The sequence below is a fragment of the Cygnus olor genome, chromosome 2 (assembly GCF_009769625.2).
Source record: "Cygnus olor isolate bCygOlo1 chromosome 2, bCygOlo1.pri.v2, whole genome shotgun sequence".
Taxonomy (NCBI): domain Eukaryota; kingdom Metazoa; phylum Chordata; class Aves; order Anseriformes; family Anatidae; genus Cygnus; species Cygnus olor.
The window spans coordinates 26,659,625-26,678,759 of NC_049170.1; the positions used below are offsets into that span (position 1 = coordinate 26,659,625).

Sequence of the window (19,135 nt, forward strand, 5' to 3'; positions counted from 1 at the left end):
CCATCTACTCTTGCCAGAGACAGGATCTTCAGCTAGGTAGACACTGGCTCTAGTTCAGTTTGGCAGCTCCTGTGTTCTCAGTTCAACAAAGTTTACTTAAATGTCTGCAATGCTTTTTATGCAACTGACATACAGTACTACAGTTAACCCTTTGTCACTGAATTAAATGGAATAGGAATATCACCACTTCAGAATATCCAGTCATTGAACTATAACAAAGATTTGTTACCAGCACTGGTTGGAAAGAGTCAGAAAATGAAATTTTAAGAATGTGACCCCTAACAGTGAATTTAACTTTCTGACTGCAATTGCCACAGAAGTTAAAGTCTTGCTTTGTGGCTTGTAAGCATCACTGAAACTTCCCATGGAAAAATGACATTTGCTTCTGTTTGCAAACTGTCCTTATTAGTATGTGAATTCTCTGGAAATTATATGAATACTGTAACTTTTGCTTTCCAATTTACATAAAACAGAGACAAAACCAGGACCAATTATATAAAAATGGAAAATAATTCCTTAAAAAGAGAAGGGAGGACTTGAAGGAGTTACAGTTTGTTGCTGTTGGCTGTAGCTTGTTGGCACATTAAGGTTCTGGGGACTGTTCCCTAGAGGACTTCGGATATTGTATGTTATTTTAAAGAGACTTGAAGGAGGTAATTGGGACAGATACCAATCTCCATACTGGCTTGTGGAGCACCCTACCAGATGGCAACTCTTACACCAGTCTGGCTCCTTGGCATCCCCAGTAAAAGAAAATGTGCAAAGGCAACCCAGCTGTCATTAAAGTGTTCAAGAATTTCTGCTCAACCAGTGTAAAGGAAAGTGTGAGTCCCTTAGAGAAGGGCTTTTCTGAAGCAGAGAAATCAGACATTGATCCAACAATGAGACACTGCTTGTCAGCCAGTGCTCTCAAGGCACCACACCTCGAGGTGCACTTTGGAGGGCCTCTCACAGACTCATCTCAAATTGTTTGAGAGTTAAAAGTTGGAAGAGCAATAGAGGAAGAAGTCTCCCTGCTGAGAAATTGTGGGGCAGGAGCCTCTGTTGGTTTGACATCTGGTTGCTTGAAGCTCTCACTTTTGGAAAGGAAATGAAGCACTTTCCTATCACTGTCATGGAGAGAGTATCTCAGGTATTTATCATCACAATAAAACTTATCCTGTGGTTCCTATTTTTCCTAGGACCGATGGAACTACACATTTTAGGCTCAAAATTAGTTCCTTGCATGTGTCCTGTTGGTTTAGCAGAATTATTGGTGTGCAAGGAATGCAAATAGGAGTCATGCATTGATTTCTAAACTACAAAACGCTAAGTACAACGTGCTTCCTTAAGGATAACTGAATATGACTGGCCATCTAACCCCTCTCTTCTTTTCTACCTGTTTTACTCCAGTCATCTGTGATGTCTGTCTGTTTTGCCCGCTTTCACCCAAACCTGGTTGTTGGTGGAACATACTCTGGCCAAATTGTGTTGTGGGATAATCGCAGTCACAGGAGGACTCCAGTTCAGAGAACTCCTTTATCTGCTGCTGCTCACACGGTAAGGATAAAAATCACCTCATCCTTTCCTTAGAGGAATTAGTCAGCAGGGAAGTGGGGATATCTGGTTGTGTCTATAGTGCTGGTAGCCACACAGATGCAAACATAAATTTGGCCCTTGAAGGGAAAGAAATAGATGAGGGAGATGTACAGTCACCTGCTGTGTTAAACCATCACACTTCGTATTGTCAGGTCGGGAGATTATCCTCCTTTCTAAGGAAGAGGGCAGGAGCAGTTACAACACTTGAGTGAGACCCCTGCGTGCCACCACAGTGGCACTGTGAGTCTTGCTCTCCACTGCTTATGCAAGACAGCCAGGTGTATAGGGGCTGTGTGTCTGTCAGTCCAGCACGGCAGACAATTTGAATCATTTATTATTCTCTACTTGTACAAGTTTGTCTCTTGAAACAGGTTAGGCACCCACGGTGATCTAACTTGTAGCTGCTGTGGGGTGTACACAGCGGTGTAGCTGTACTATTTTAGAATCATCTGGCTATTTCACTTCGTGTAAGAATATCTGTCAGCTTAGTTATAAGGAATGAGCGGGGTCTGGTAAGTAGACACTTGTGCCTTTGAAGATTGTGAGGCAGTTTGCTTCTGTTTTCCAGTAGAGAAATACATAGATTTTCTATTCCAGACAGGACCATAGAGCAGAGCTTGCACAGTGAGGGGCAGTTAGTTTCAACAGAATGACATGGAAGTGCATTTTGCCAACACACAAACATATCCACAAATAAAGTGATGATGGCACAGGACGCTGGTGATGTTTGGGAGATAAACAGGCAGAGCAGCACAAAATGCTTGAGAAGGAAGAGAGTTTCTCCATGGTACAAAGATTGTATCTGTAGTAGAAGATGCTCTTACATTGCAAAATACCCATATTTTGCTGGAGGAAGAGAAAAGTCTAGATGGCCTACTAAAGTGTCCTCAATCTGCTATAGTGCTGAGCTCCAGTCCATCCTGCCCTGAGATGCTGAGCATCCTTGAGCTCTCCTAATTGAGAGTTTGGACTCAGACAGACTATTTGTATGAGCTGGAAGGTTTACTCTGTGGATGGTAAACGTATCTCATCTTGGGACCTGGCTTGGGACCATTCCTGAGTGGGAAGTGGAAAAGAAAATATAAGCTGAAAAGAGGAGAAAAATGTAATAAGAATGTGGTAAAATGTGCAAGATTTCCTGAAACATAAGAAACTGAACTACACAAAGCAGTCTGAAAGATAATAATCTTGTTCTAGCAGAGAGAAGGATCAGACAAAGTGATAGATCTTTTGCACCTCCAGCTTCTACAGTTGTGTGATTCTTATCTTTGGAATTTGCAGATCAAGGTTCAGCTTTTACTTGACTGTGACAACATAATCCCTGGAGTTAAAAGACAATGTCTAAAAGCCATGTCATATGAATTAAAGCAAAAGATTTGGTGTGGGGCCAGTATTATGATGGCATGTCTCTCATATTAAAAAATGACAGGTGTGCACAGACATGCTTAGTGGGCCGGGCAGTACAAATATTGTTCCCTAAATTTCCACTATCATGAATGTTGATGTAATAATCTAATGATCTGTGCCATGGGTTGCAACTTCAACATTGCTTTTCATTTCCCTAATGTTTTTGCTCATTTTATCGCCAGTAATGGTGTTCAATCTCCATGAAAGGAAATAGTCTCTCCTGGAAGTGCAATTTAGAGATGTAGTAGACCAGAAAACTAATGGCAAGAAACTGACTATCACTGAAAATTGAACAACTGGGACTCAAAATCTAGTGGAAAAGAAAAGATTAATGGGAAGTAATTTGTTTACACTCAAAAATGTCTAAGACAAAATTGTACCTCCTGGAATTATATATTAAAATGGGTTTATTATTGCAATAGGACAATATGTGATGTTTTGCTTTTGACAAATAAAAATAAATTACTTTCTGTTGTGGATGTGCACTTTATGTGCAGTCGTGGATTAGTATAAATAAGTGTTTATACAGTATAACATGAGGAAGCATGATGTTTGTAAGGAGTGATCAAATTTTACAAGAAAAGAGTGCTTACTTTATGTTAATATAGAAATCACTTGCATAAACTGTAAACGAAGTCTTGGTTGCAAAAGGCTGGCTTGAATCCTAGCTACCAAGTAAAAGGATTAAATTAAGACAACTCTACTGTGGCAATGTTACTTTGTGCACTGCTGGATAAATGAATTGAATAGTCACTTTTTGATTTGTACTTATGCCATATGTGAAAAAATGGATTTTTCTCTTCTTTTTCTCTCACTTTGTTCATTTGAAACAGATAGTTACAGTGCTATCTCTGACTTAAACCTTCCTTCAGTTTAGTCTCACTGATTGCTGCTTCGATTCACCAGGAAAGAGAATTCTACCCGCAGCTTACTCACTAATTTCCTTTCACACCCACCACACATCTGCACTTGGGACAACAGGAAATTTTAATTAGGACAAAACCCTTTTGCATGATGATTTCATTTCCAAAATAAATAAAAGCAAGCTGGCAGCGACCCTTTGAAAGGAAGGAGCCTGTTTAGACTTTCTGTTACATACAGTTGGTTGTCTTTTTCATCCATTCTCTTTAGGTCTTTTCATTTCTGCCGTGAGTTTTATTGTGCATGAAATTGATGGTTGGCAACCTTGATTAAAGCCAGACCTGGCACACAGAGGTGCTGATGGAATGACATGGCTCGCTTTCTGCCTTCCCCCTAAATATTTGAGCTGCAACACTGGTTGCATTAGCTCCCTCCCACCCCTCCTGTGCCCATTGGCCTACTGAAGGTCAAACACCCATTAAGAAATAGGGCTATGCTAATTTCGCACATCAGTATGCGCTAATCATATCAAGCACTGTGGTAATTAGCTCACCGCTAGCCCGTCGTAGGAGGGGAATAACATGAGACACATGAGGGATAGGTTGGGGTCCCACGGATGATCTGATGTCCATTTGATGGTCTGGGGGAAACCAGCTCCATAACAATCCTGAGAGAGAGAAAAACCAGCATTTAGGGTGGAGCTTGTGATTTAGCACTCTCTGGGGCGTACAGGTGATGTCCGAGCAAAGGCACCATTTCAGGAGCAATGGCCAACGAGTCCATCTGCGGCGTGTGCGCACACGCGCTGTGCGTTCAGACGTGCCCTTTCTGCACTTAGAGGAAGGAACATTTACTGGGCCTGCTCTGGTATCAAACCTGGCAGCTGGCCAGTGCTCTGAAGATTTCGCCTTTCATTACTGGCTACAGAGGTGACCAGCATCAAGGAATCTTAAATAAGTGCTAGTTCTGTCATTCATTTCTGTAGGACCAAACGCTAGGTTTCTAACCCTACATGGAGTTCCCTTGGAAGCTGTGTAGGGATCTATTTTAAGGTGATCCCAATTTTCTTTAAATAAGAAAAATATTAGTGAAAAGCTTTTCTTTTTTTTCTTTTTTTCTTTTCTTTTTCTTTTTTTTTTTTTTTTTTCTTGGAGACACAAGTCTTCTATTCACCTGCACAAGAGCCAGAGAATCACAGTTTTTCTTTGGTGTATATGTCTTACTCTTAATTCATCACTATCACTTGTACTGGTCAAAGGAAATTAAATTCCATTGTTCAGTCTGACTGATTGTTCACTGTGGAGATGGCTGAACTTGAACCATCCCTCATATGTCACCATCAGATATCAGATGACACTTTAGGCTCAAAACGTTACCAGGCTTCTTGGAAAATGAATAGACCAAGTTTCATTATTGCATACTAAGTGGAATTCAGCCTCTGTGGACCAACGATATGACGAACCAGGTGTAACACCCCAAATTTAGCCACTCTACATTTGTAATGACAGATCTAAAAAAAGGTACATTGGCCAATACTGGAGAATGCTGATGGACTAGTTCACATTTTTCTGTTGAAGTACATTTGCAAATATTTAGCACGCAAGCCAAATTCTGGAAAAGTTCAAGTTTTACACAGCTGCTTTCTTCAATAAAGTTTTCATTTTGATTCCATTTGGACAATTTGCCTTTTTCTGCCAGTTATTTTCAGTGTCAGAAGCCATCAACAGAATAATACATGTCCCTGTGGGTGAAATCTCAGCCACATAATTCAGTATTTTCACAGCATTACTCAGCTGGGTTGTTTTATGGTGAAGAAAATGAAACTTTGAAAACATTTCCACCTCCATAACATGCCTCTTAAAAATTAAAAAAAAAAAGTTAAATTTGTATCTGGTAAAAGCTGAGTCCTCTATTTTCTAGGCATTATGTGACTACCTAATCATTCTTTACAGTGACGTATGAAATAGTAGAAATGTGTTTTTGAAGATGTGAGAATGTCTCTCTGATTTCCAGTGTTAATGTGTTTCCAGCACCCTGTGTATTGTGTCAATGTGGTTGGAACACAGAATGCACACAATCTCATTACCGTCTCCACAGATGGCAAAATGTGCTCCTGGAGCCTGGACATGCTCTCAACTCCACAGGTGGGTCTGTTTTCACCTATACAGGAAAAAAGCAGCTTCGGTAGAGCAGGATACCTGCTTAATGGAACATAGCTCCTAAAAGCCAAACCTCACATCCTATACAAACTAAAACCAATGGATGCACTTGAAAGAGTACAGCTTGCTTCCAGCAGTCTCTGCTAAGAGCCAAAACCCATTTCCTTTACCACAAATCATGTAATTATTGTAATACGTTAATACATAGGTCAGTTTCAAGTGAAAATGAAATAATCCGTTTTAAAGCACGGTAATTACAGAAGTCGCCTGTGGTATAAATTGTACTTACTCTACAGCATTGTTTAACAAATATGGACTAGATTGCACTGCTGCTGAACATACCCTAGGCACTCGTTTCCAAGGCACAAAAGTCAGAAAGCTTAGTTTGTTGCCTGTTTTCAGTAGCCAAAGGAAAAAACAATGCAAATCAAAAGTTTCAGAGCTAACTCCCCCCTCTGGAATGTTTATTGCTATTGTCTGCTTCCCCTCCCCCATCCCCTTTGTATCAGAAATGAAAGGAAATCCAAGAAAATTGTCCAAACCGCTAGTGATTATAATAATGGAAACTAAACAAAGAATCTGATGCTGAAAAGGCACTATGGAAATCATCTTTAAAGTGTTATCTTTTGGAGTAGTACGTTTTCTGTTCCAACCTATCATTCATTTTTTACTTCTCTTTTCTTAGAAAAAAATATTTTATTACTGTTTTTATTAAACATCATAGGATCTGATCTTGTTTCAAAATGCTGAGTAGAAACTCCTTTTAATGATTCCATTAATCATCCATTAATCATGCATTAATGTGCAATTACTCTTGAGTTATTTGCTTTTCAGTGTTGACACAGAATGTGGGACTCCTCTCTCCTAATCTTATCTGTTTAAAGGTCCATGTCAGGTCCAAGCTAGTCATCTGAGTTCCCTTTACAGTTAATGCAAAGAGAGACTAGGCACTTACAGAGGACAGTTCCTCCCATCCCGGTGTGAAATACCATTTTAGATATTCTGGGTTACAGAACTGTCAAATTTTAGACTGTAAGTTGGTTCTGGAAGTCATCCCATCTAATCCCCTCCTCAGAGTGAGGCCAACTTCAAAGTTAGATCTTGTTGCTCACGCTCCTCTGAGACAACATTATGGGTCTGGTAGTTGTGTCCTGGAACTATGAGAAACCACTGCACTTCTGGAATAAAAGTGGAGGCATCTAAAACGGTCCAGACATCTGTGTTTAGGCACCTGAATCCCTTGCCCCATTTCTCACTTAAACATTTTAAAGATAAATCCCACCCATATGTGTTCACTTCCTGGAGCACTAGATTTCGAGTGAGCGATTTGTGAACATCTCAGTTCCAGAACTTCATTACTCAGATGGAATTTCCCAGCTCCAAAACTGGCTTTCAGCAAGGCTGGGAACACACCCCACATTACGCTGAAATCTGGCGCATGGCTCATGGTGGTCTTGAAAAGTAAGGCCCAGGACTTGACGTCAAGCTACATGCCATAGCTTTAAACTGGGAGGAGTAGAGTGTTGCTGATTTGTGTCAGTACGAAAGTTTCCAAAGACATAGATCCAGAGAACTCATGTACAGCCACCATGTAGGCACAGGCAGGAGAGAGTCCACCACAGTATCTGGGCATATCTAAAGAGACTAAATGATGATCTCACCCCAGAAGATTTTTGCAGAGATATACGGCTCACAGGTGCTCTGCGAATGCATTTTCCAGGTCTTATTTTGCCTTTTTAATAGAAGCAAATGTATTTGAAATAAAAATATAAATCAAGCGAGAGTTTCTCTGTGGATTTGCAGCCCTCTCCTCCCACAGGGACGCCCACTTTCTTTAGCTACAGCAAAAATCCCTTCTGATAAAAATGCTACAGTCTTTAGAGCGAGAAGAGTAGCAGGTTAGGCATTTTAAACACAGAAAACATACGCACTTAAATAGCTGCAAATGAAAATTGGTAAATCATCCAGCCCCTTTGTGGATTCTTGGGTTACACCATTTAGGCTGCACAACCAAAAAGCTTAGGGTTGTACAAAATCTGCTCAAAGCAGACACATCTTGCAACAGCCGCAAACTACTCATGCTGGTTGTACTTGAAATAGCAAAATGGGCATGCTGATTTACTTTGAAATATAGCTAGAAAATAGAAGAAAAGAAAATATGCTTGCTGGTTTGTAGCTTGATGCTGGGTTCTAGAGAGAACGTTTGTGGTTACCTCAGAAAATCCCTGAAAAACAATGCTTAGAGTGGCAGGAATGACATGACCCCGACTTTTTAATGCTGTTCTGCAAAGCGACAAATGTCACTGATAAATGCCTCAGGTGCACATGACATTACATGTGTTTCCTGAAAAACAACTGATTTCAAAAATGTTTGTAAATAGAAGGGTATTGTATTTTTTTATTAGAGCCTGGGGCTGGCAAGTATAACCATTAAGGTATTATCTTTAGTTTCTGCACCATTACATTTTAAATTCTCACCTGTCATCTCTGCCTGATTTACGATGATGTAGCAAAGACCAGTGCATTGCAGCTGCTCTGAAACACATGACAGACAGCGGCAGGGATGGCAGGAGCACTGCATCCTTGTTTGAGACATTGCATCTTCTTGCAACGTCCTGTGCAGAAACCAAAATCGCGTGACTGGGTCAGACAATTTCTTCTTTCCTTCCTGCTGCTCTGCATAACATTTAGAACTGATTTAGAAGAAAAAAAGGAAAAAAAAAAAAAGCCAAAGAAAAGGACAGCTGTGGAATAATAATGAAGCCTTGTTTTGATAGGAGAGCATGGAGCTGGTGTACAACAAGTCCAAACCGGTGGCGGTTACAGGAATGGCCTTCCCAACCGGAGATGTCAATAACTTCGTTGTTGGCAGTGAAGAGGGAACAGTCTACACAGCCTGCAGGCATGGAAGGTGACGTTCAGCATTTTGTACTTCTGTGACTCTGTCTGTCTGTGCTGGTGTGAGGTAGCCAAGTGTGTGCGGAGAGTGTTTAGATTTTTTCTCTTGGATCAACAGGATCTGTGCTGCTCTGCTTCGCAGGAGAGGGATGGGAGCTGCCCAACTTCGTGCATCGGTGTTACAGCTGTTTACACGGGGTGCTTGCCCCAGGCTCCCTTTGTAGTCAGTGGGGAGCAATAACTGCTGGGAAGGTCTGATTTCTCTCACCTTTCGCAGCCATCCACTTGAAGAAGAGATGACTGGCACCTTAGAAATGCCTCCTTCTCAGCTGCGACTATAACGGAAGTCTAGACAGCTGGCTCAGGTGTAGATGTCTCAGTCTGGGCAAGTTGAATCAGGCCTTAAGAGACAGTTTTGTTGCAGGGTAATCAGGCCTAAACCACTTGTAAGAGATGGTAATCCGCTTTATTGTTTACCATCCTCAGCTTCATCTTCAGTCTCCACAGGCAGACAGCAGAGAAAAGCCACCATGGGCATATATATCTGTGTGTGAGAAGCAGAGCATGGCACTTGGGGCCCAGTGCATGGCCACCTGTGGAGCCGGACCAGAGACCGAGCTCTCGGCAGGCAGTTTGGAGATGTCCGATGCCCACTGGAGGGCAAGACAAGAGCTGTGGCCCATCATATGGCTGCAGTCTGAGCTGTCGTATTTGTCAGACGTAGCCTCAGCCTGCCACGAAGACATATGGGCTTGGGCAGACCCTCTCCCAGGACTGTGCTCCCTCACACAGCGTAGTTGTTTAATGCTACAGCTAGGGTCAAAAATCTGCCCTTGTCCCCAGAAATCCTCCCCAGTGGAGGCAAGCCAGAGAAAAACACACCAGGGCTGAGCTAGTCTGCCTGCCCAGGCCAGCACTGAGGCCAGCAGTGAGGATGGAGCAAACAGTGCTGCTCCAATTTTCCTGGGCATGCCTCACTCTTCGGGTGTGTGGTTGACTGTAACCTGTCCTGGGGGGCTAACTACAACCCTGAATGACTGAACTGCTCTTTCTCAGGCCCTTGAATTTGTATGCATGATTATTTTTTTTCTTGTCTGACTACACCAAGGAGGAGGCTGTTAGGATCATTGTTTCCCAGGGCATCCTTTTAACTCAGACACAAATTTTACCTCAGTGTTGTTCAGGAGGGTTCAGCCTTACAGTATTTTTGCTCTTCTGCCCTAAATTTCTGCAGATAACATGTCTGACTTGCCCAGGCAGGCCATTAATACAAGACTTGAAAAAATGACCTGGGAAAATCTTAGTCTCTCAAATATTTTCTATTAGCATTTGGAACGATAGCTGAAATACTGTTTTTCCAAGTATAGATACATCTCCTAATGACAAGGATCTGAGTGCTGTGCTGTTCAGCCCTGATCTTCTCTCTGCTTCTAAGGTGCAAATCCATGTTCGTAATTTAAACAAGTTCCCTATTTTGCACCCTGTAAACTTTTTAAGGCTGCAGTTAAGAGCAAGAGACTCTCACCACAGGCCATTGCAGAGATCAATTCCTTCTGTTCGCTGCAACAATCTGCAGGATGCTTGTGTGCTCTCTTAGCTTCTGGTAGCAGTTTCATCCTCTGGGACACTTGAATGGCTTCTGTAAATAACAGACTTTTTCACTGATAGATTTAAAGCTGAACCCTCACTTCTGTAGTTCGCAATATTATTTGAATTCGTGTTTTATCATAGTCCCTGTTTTGGTTGACCAAATAGGCATTGACAGTGGTTTAAACAGTGGTTTAAGATTGTAAGGCTTCTATTACAAGTTCCTAAAGTTGTACGATCACAGTTTTACATATATTTTCTTCAAAATATTTTTTATATTAACATATTTTTTTTTCTTTATCCTACTGACAGTGTTGCAATATCGTGTCTATTTAGGCATTACACTGGTAGGCTGTGTGGTAGCTGATGGTTTGAATTAGTCTTGGGTTGCTGGGATAAATGAAGCATGCCCCAGGGCATTTCTCACTTCTGATCTTTCAAAGGTGCCTGGTTTGTTCCTCACAAGAGCAGGAAGGTGTCAGATCCTCTTGTTATTCCACCTTTTTAGCAAACCTTCTGCTGACCATCAAAGAACACGCTCTTAGTCCGTTCCCGCCTGTCTTCCCTGAAGCTTTTTGCTGTCATCCCCATTTTGTTTCCAGAGGCCCGTGTGTTCCTCAGCACAGCACAGCAGAGAGCTGTGGTATTCTGGAAAAAGGGGTGTCAAAGCCCAGCAGATACATGAGGTGCGCTCGGTGCTCGAGAAGTTCTCATCACACCAAGTGCGTGCCAGGCCGAGGGGGATGAAACCAGACAGGTTTTGTACCGAGAACCTCAGGCACACACGCTAGCAGCACGTACTGCATGGGCTCCAGGGGGGCCCAAGGGAGGCCACGCTCCCCTGGTCAACAGGAGAGGCCGGGGACACCACGCAGGCAGCGCTGCTGAGTGGGGTGAGGGAGCAGCCTCCCTCAGGGCAGCTCTTCAGCTCTGGGGCCTCTCTATTCGGGCTGGCAGCCTTGTAAGAGCTGTGGCTATTTTTAAAGCCTTTTCTTCCCTTTGCAATTTTTGTATAATCATGTAACTAAAAAGGTAGTTTCATCACTCCCCTTTCTGTGTACAGTGTGAGACAGAAGTGAGAACCAATTTGGCATCATTTGCTTACAGGAAGAACAAAATTGCACGTGTTCTCTTTTACATAGAGTTGTACTTTTTCTTCCTAATAACTATTCTAGCCTCATGCTGGTGAAATGCACATCTTCCCATGTTCAAATTAATGACTGTGATATCTTATCATGCGAATAGTTCCTTCATATTTTGTGAAAAAGGATTTACTTCCTAGTGACTTGACTGACTGCTGTGCAAAGTTATTTTAGATATTTAAGAGAAAAAGAATTGCAAATTATAAGTCATTAACATATTTGCATTTTTATTTTAATGGTTATTCCTTGTAATAATGGTATATTCAGATGTATAAGCCGTAGTGTAATTATAATTTCTAATTATTTTATAATTATACATAAATGATATTTCATGCTATAGTAGCAGGCAGTGTACATAAAAGTCAGTAATGCAAGTCTTGAGAAGTGAAGGGAAAATATCTCCCTGTGCTGGATCCTGAGTATTAATTGTGCCCACAGCAGTAAGCCTCTGCAGGCAAAGGCCTTACTGAAAGGAGAGAGCTCTATAGATTAAATGGAGCTTTAAAAGGAACAAAACAAAATGATGTTAAAAAATAAAAAAAAAGATGTTAACTCACTCTGAATGAAAATGTCTCTTCCTCCTGCAGCAAAGCTGGCATTGGTGAAATTTTTGAAGGCCACCAAGGACCTGTCACGGGAATCAACTGTCACATGGCAGTGGGTCCAATTGACTTTTCCCATCTCTTTGTCACATCATCATTTGACTGGACGGTGAAGTTGTGGACCACAAAGGTAAGAAAACAAAACTGGGATGTGAGGGGTAATAGTACTTGTGAAAATGCCCTTGTCAGAAATGTTTCAACTGAAATTCATTCACTGAAAGGCTGTGCTTAGAAAAAGCGTAGCGATATGACTGTAAGTCAAATGCATACCCAGTGTAACTATGTCAACCATGTTTGCCTGGAGCCTACCCTATAATCACAGAATCACAGAATCACAGAATCACAGAATCACAGAATCACAGAATCGTCTAGGTTGGAAGAGACCTCCAAGATCATCTAGTCCAACCTCTGTCCTAACACTAACAAGACCTCCACTAAACCACATCACTAAGGACTACATCTAAACGTCTTTTAAAGACCTCCAGGGATGGCGACTCAACCACTTCCCTAGGCAGTCCATTCCAATGCCTAACAACCCTTTCAGTAAAGAAGTTCTTCCTAATATCCAACCTAAACCTCCCCTGGTGCAACTTGAGCCCATTCCCCCTCGTCCTGTCACCAGGCACGTGGGAGAATAGACCAACCCCCACCTCGCTACAGCCTCCTTTAAGGTACCTATAGAGAGCGATGAGGTCTCCCCTGAGCCTCCTCTTCTCCAGGCTAAACAATCCCAGCTCTCTCAGCCGTTCCTCATAAGACTTGTTCTCCAGACCCCACACCAGCCTCGTTGCCCTTCTCTGGACTCTCTCAAGCACCTCCATGTCCTTCTTGTAGTGAGGGGCCCAAAACTGAACACAGTACTCGAGGTGCAGCCTCACCAGAGCCGAGTACAGGGGGACAATCACCTCCTTAGACCTGCTGGCCACACTGCTTCTTTTACAAGCCAGGATGCTGTTGGCCTTCTTGGCCACCTGAGCACACTGTTGGCTCATATTCAGCTGCCTATCAACCAGTATTCCCAGGTCCTTCTCGGCCAGGCAGCTTTCCAACCACTCATCTCCCAGCCTGTAGCGCTGCTTGGGGTTGGTTGTTGCGCCCCAGGTACAGGACCCGGCACTTGGCCTTGTTGAACTTCATACAGTTGACCTCAGCCCATCGGTCCAGCCTATCCAGATCCTCCTGCAGAGCCTTCCTTCCCTCGAGCAGATCGACACACGCACCTAACTTGGTGTCATCTGCAAACTTACTGAGGGTGCACTCGATCCCCTCGTCCAGGTCATCGATAAAGATATTAAAGAGGACCGGCCCCAGCACTGAGCCCTGGGGGACTCCACTAGTAACCGGCCTCCAACTGGATTTGACTCCATTCACCACAAGGTGAATGGAGTAGTTAAAAAGGTAGTTTTAAAAAGGTAGCTTTAGCTGGCTTGCACTTCAGTATTAACCCTAGTACCGAGCAATTTCACTAGGGAAGGAGATTAGGATGTCTTGTAGTGGCAGTCATCAAACAATCCATCCAGCACGCCTTGTGCAGGCTAAATTGCGAGACTAATACTGTGCACCGTGACAGTGCAGCAGCAGGAGCATTTTCTTCTGATGAAGCAACAGGGGAGGCACATGTACGACTTAATGCAATCAATATCCATCATGAAATTCATTGCTGTGGGAGGCTGTGATAGCCAGAAAGTATAAATCGTCCCAATGACATTAGACACTGATGGCTGGAAGCCGGGAGGAAATACATGCTGGAAGTTACATTCATGACCTCCGTCAATCTGTTACTGACTGCTCTGTGGATGCGTCCACATAACCTCTTACAGGGAGAGCACTGTGAACAATGGAAATGAAGCTTTGAATACCCACACCCCACAGAAGTGTATGAATATAGACTAATGACAGAGGGACTAAAAACTGCAGGACAGATTAAACAGACCAAGCTTTTTCATTGTGCTAAGTGAAATACAAGAAGTAAAACTCTAAATATCTAAGTCATCATATTTATTCATATTTTTTTCCTGAGTACGTGCTATTAGTTGCTCAGCAGTGTTTGCTGTATTTTTTCCATTTTTAATAGTTATTTTTGTCGTACGCCAGAGTAGAGAATTGCCTTTCAAATGCCAGGCTTTTGTCTTCATCATGTTTTCATGTCTGTGTTTGGTTCACATCTTGAGCTGCACCCAACAGATTTCCAGCTTTGGAAGTTGACCCCAGCCAGGAAATATCTCAGCGTGTGTTCCCCAAAAACATCAGGGCCTGGAGATGCTGGGACAGATGCTCAGCAAATGTAAATACAAAAGTGATCAGAGAGGGCCATGTGACAGCCTTGTGCTGAAAACAGAAGCACAGTTACCTAGATAATAACTTGAATTAGCCTCTGTAGTAGGCTCATAATGCATTTGTTAATGGCCAGATCCAATGTTTATGCTAATTACCAGGTATCTTTGCCTGATGAGCAATGACCATAGCTGACAGTTTTGTTTGAGTGTTACATTTTAGCAAGTTTGTAAGGAGGAAGGTGCATGATTTACCAAATTTGTACCGTATACATCAGTGGACCCAGCCTTAACCAATGCAGAAGTGATCCTGGGGGATTGTCGTGGGCAGGCTGGGGTGGGTCCTGGGTGGTAAACACTGGAAAGGGCTGCAGGATAACCCAGTGACAGAGAGCTGGCTAGGGCTGGTGAGGCTCTTTGGTGTCTGAGACAAGGGAGTGCTGGGCAGTGGTAACTGGGGGCAAGGGAACATCAGATGGTTGAAGCTGAAGCTAAGTAAGGGGAAAAAAAATCTGGGAGGACTGTGTGGAAGATGAGAGGCTGGTACTGAAATACCTGCACTCCAAATGTACATGCCCAGAAAAGTCTATGATGAATATCAAAGCTGCAGCTTGAGGCTGAATATGTCAATAAGGATCTCATCCATCTGTCGCTTAAATGAAATTATATTAAGGAGTAAAAAGGCATGTGTTTTTTTTTATTCTGAACTCCTGGGATGTCAGAAGTTAGTGGTAACACTAACACGGCATATTTTGGACACAAAGACACTGCGGTTAGCAGTACAGAGTTATCCCTGTGGAAGAGTTCAGTGCCAAAACAGTTGGGTCAGATGCTGTTCAGTACAGTCAGTTTTCAAAGAACCGAACCATTTAAATTTCTAATACCTATCAGGCTGTGGATCATCTGGCAAGAAAGACCTCCTGAGAATGCTGCGTGACCTTGCTGATGCGAGCAGGAATGGGCATGTGACACACCACAGCACCACTGAGCTGGAAGCAGTATTATTGCTGTATTGGATCTGTTGCTTTCTTCTGGAGCAGGTTTGAGCAACAGCAGCTCCAGGCTGCGGCACTGCTAGCCACTGCCCTGTGAAGAGATACTCTGAGGCACTAGACAAGTTCTTGAAATGTGATGAATGTTTTCTTTTTCTTCCAATTTGATTCCTGCAGAAATTTCTTTCCATACTATCTCTTGGCTGGAGTGAATACATAGTTAGGGCTCTCTCTGTTCCATTTCCACGGTCAGGGGCCAGTTGATCAGTGGACTTTGAATAAATCCATCAGCACATTTGATTATCTGAAAAAAAATAGTGGATTAATATGAAGCTTTGAGTACTACTCCTGGTTTACAAGACTTTACTCAAATTTTTTTATTCCTTTGGTTTCTTATTTGTAAATTTAATCTCTCTATCAACATCCAAAGCCGCGCTGCTTTCCAGCTTCTACCAGTGTTGTCTACTTAATCCTGTGCACATTATCCTCTTTGGTCATGAAATTCAATTCTTTTCTGTTTCACAGGTTCAGAGTCAATGTCCAATTGTAAAGTGAACCATAAAAGCTCTGTGTTTATATTGTCTATTGATGTGGTGTAGCACCCTGGGGTGCTTACAAGAAAGGCAGTTTCATAGCAGGCATTTGACTGATGGATTGAAAGCCCTGTCTCCCTTAAAAACTCTGGATTGATGTTTTATAATCTGTTTTTGCAGTTAACACATTTTCCATCCCAACTGCAGTTCAACGAGCTGACTGAGAATAAGGTTTTCACTAACGGAAGAATGAAGGTTTTGCAGATAACACTAATAAAAGGTTCCTGTTATCACCGGTCATATTAGCCAATAATTAGATCCTTGGATAAACAGTAAGCAACCAGAAGCAGTAGGAAAGAAAAGTAATTTGCAAAGATAGTCACTTGATAGCCAGGGCATTACCTGGTTCCTGCTGAAGTCGATAGGGCTTTCAGCTTGAATTTGGGCTATACTACATCAGCGAGTCTGGGATGCAGAGCTGTCAAAGAAAAGTCCTGATGTGAAGTGTCTGTGGAGCTCTGCCCCTAATTAGGTATCGTTTGTACGACGCTTTGAAGAGGTAAAGTGCTAAGTGGAAATGCTAAGTGTTTCTAATTAATTAAGCACTAATCCTCATGAACGAATAGCATGAGGTTAAATAATGAAATGTAAGTATTGTTATTATTACAGCAATTGCTGTGTGGAGTGGGAATTTTTAGATACTGTGTCAAGGGACAGAAACTAGCTTGGAATTGTTAAAGCATAGCAAAACAAGCTAGTTTCAGCTAATGCCTAGAAAATGGCTTGTTTGCTGCTGAGGGAGTTAATAAAGGTCAGGGTAAAGAGGTGGATTTTGTTAGGTTTTTTCATCCTTCACATATCTCGTTTGTCTCTCATCCTTCCATTGAGGCTAGGTGCTAATGACTGAGCGTTTCTCCTAATGCATCTAATATCTAAGTCATACTCAGGTGGGCAGCTGACTAGAAGAGGGATTGGAATAACTGAGTGTTTCTCCTAATGCATCTAATATCTAAGTCATACTCAGGTGGGCAGCTGACTAGAAGCGGGATTGGAATAACAGTAACAGCATTGCTGTCTCCCCATCCATGCTCATCTCCTTCTTGCCTGATGCTAAGTAATGGTGGTGAGTGTCATACTCGGAGGGAGGGATGGAGATGAGCAGACTGGTAGTAGGACCACTGCCTAACCATCAGCACAGACTAACTGAGCCAGAGGACGTGTGCCTTCAGCAACAGACCACCTACTTTTGTGTCCCTGCTCAGTTTTGCCTTGCTAGCATGTGCATCAGTTGTAGCTCCTTCTTCCTGGTCCCCCTCCTTTGTCTTCTCTTTCTTGTGCTGTTCTCTTGTGGGCTCTGCAGTCCGTTGTAATATTCGAGAAACCACTTCTTAAACAGAAAAAAAATCACGTTTCCAGTCTATGTGCCTTATGTATATTTCTGTACCTTCAATATCTTATCTGTTCGCTCGTTATCTTGCTATGAATCAGTCCTCCTGATTCTTGGAGTAAAGGATTTTACCTTGCACTTTCATACCTTCTTACCAGCATAAGACCTCAAACTCCATTTGAGTCTAGAGGTTAAACACTATCTCCTTGGAGGTCAAGCCTTCCGCTAGAACAAAAAGAAGCAAATGCAGTGCTGTTGTCAGAGACTAGTAGGAACTTTAGCTATGTTCCCCAAACCCTTCCCCAAAAAGCCTGGCTGACAGGAACTGATAGGAACAACTTGATAGGACTTACTGTGGTGAATGGTATCACAAAATGAATCAGAGCATTACGTGATTGTGTGGATTAGTCACCAATAGAACAATTCACTCACAAATAGGCAATTTTTAAAGTTTACAGGGTCAGGTTGTCACTTTTTGAAGATTAATAAGTTACTATTTTTTACAGTATAAATGCCATGTATCAAAATACCTGGTTACTGGCTCAGATATTTTCTTGTATAATTTCAAACACGTTAAGTGGGTGAGTGAGAGCCTCTTGTGTTACAGATAGCATTGCCTGAAGTTAAAGATCCACGTAGAGATATACTCAAATACAACTCACAATAAAAGGACACTAGACTTAGTGAACTGTTGCAACAACTTGGTGAATTCTTCCTCATGCAAATTGTTCTTACCTCTTATTGGAAGTGGTGGGATTAATGACTTAATGTAGTGAAGACCATGGTGGGTAATTAGAGCTGATCATTGATTAGAGAAACTACCATTAGTGGTTAATAGTACAGAGTATTCCCCTGTCTTACAGAAGACATTCCTCTTCCAGTGAATGTGCAATTATTTATGAAGAGCTCCACGAGAGCATCCTGTAAGCCCGTGGTTTGGGCACCGAGCCAGCCATGCTGCAAAGGACTGCCTGAGTAAGACTTGAACATGTGCCTTCCCTAAGGGGAGGAAATCCTGTGATGATTTTGCCATTTTGCTCAGAGCTGTATCTTGGGTCTATGAACAACTATGGATTTGATGAAAGTAGGATCTTCTTGGAGTAGAGCTTTGATTTTAATGTGCTGACACTTCTTGATGAAAACCAGTTTTGTCCACTTGGGGCCAGCCCTGCTTCTCCAGTTTCTGACAGGATCAGACTGGTCTCTGGACTGGTAAAATGCAGAGGTTTCATAAAGGATCTGTCTGAGGCCTTGAAGTGGGTGCTGCTAGGTGGAACTGCACAGGGGAGTTGGGGGAGGGTAGAAGCGTGTGGTTGAATAGCACTCGTATGTGATGAGATCCTTAATTCATAATTTTTGCTTGATCCAACACAAAAATATTTTGGGGCATGATTTCAGGCATTATTCACGTACCTTATCTTGCATATGCTTAAATAGATTTGATCTGGATTCAGTAAAAAACAGTCTTGCACCTGTTCATTCTTTACATTATTTTCTAAGCTTTCCTAAATTTTTTGGGCCACATTCATTCTTCTTATATTAGCACATGAGGTACTTTAGATCTGTCTTACTGCATATTGGAAGTTGGATCCTCTTGGATCCCTTGTTATTTTGGACTTCCATACTTTGGTTTCTTATGCAGCCATTGGAAAGAAATAACTATGGTGCATCCATTTTAGACATTTCTTGGAGGTACCACCATTACTTCTATCCACT

At 42.3% G+C, this 19,135-nt stretch overlaps 1 protein-coding gene across 9 annotated transcripts in view; it reads left to right on the forward strand.

Annotated features, from left to right (window-relative positions):
* Window positions 1-19,135, forward strand: part of DYNC1I1 (dynein cytoplasmic 1 intermediate chain 1) — a 192,323-nt gene that overhangs the window by 136,344 nt on the left and 36,844 nt on the right. For all 9 annotated transcript variants that reach the window (XM_040550237.1, XM_040550236.1, XM_040550241.1 and 6 more), the window contains 4 exons: window positions 1,393-1,539; window positions 5,877-5,990; window positions 8,783-8,916; window positions 12,220-12,364. In XM_040550237.1, coding sequence (XP_040406171.1) covers window positions 1,393-1,539; window positions 5,877-5,990; window positions 8,783-8,916; window positions 12,220-12,364 — 540 coding nt within the window. The remainder of the gene's footprint in view (window positions 1-1,392; window positions 1,540-5,876; window positions 5,991-8,782; window positions 8,917-12,219; window positions 12,365-19,135) is intronic.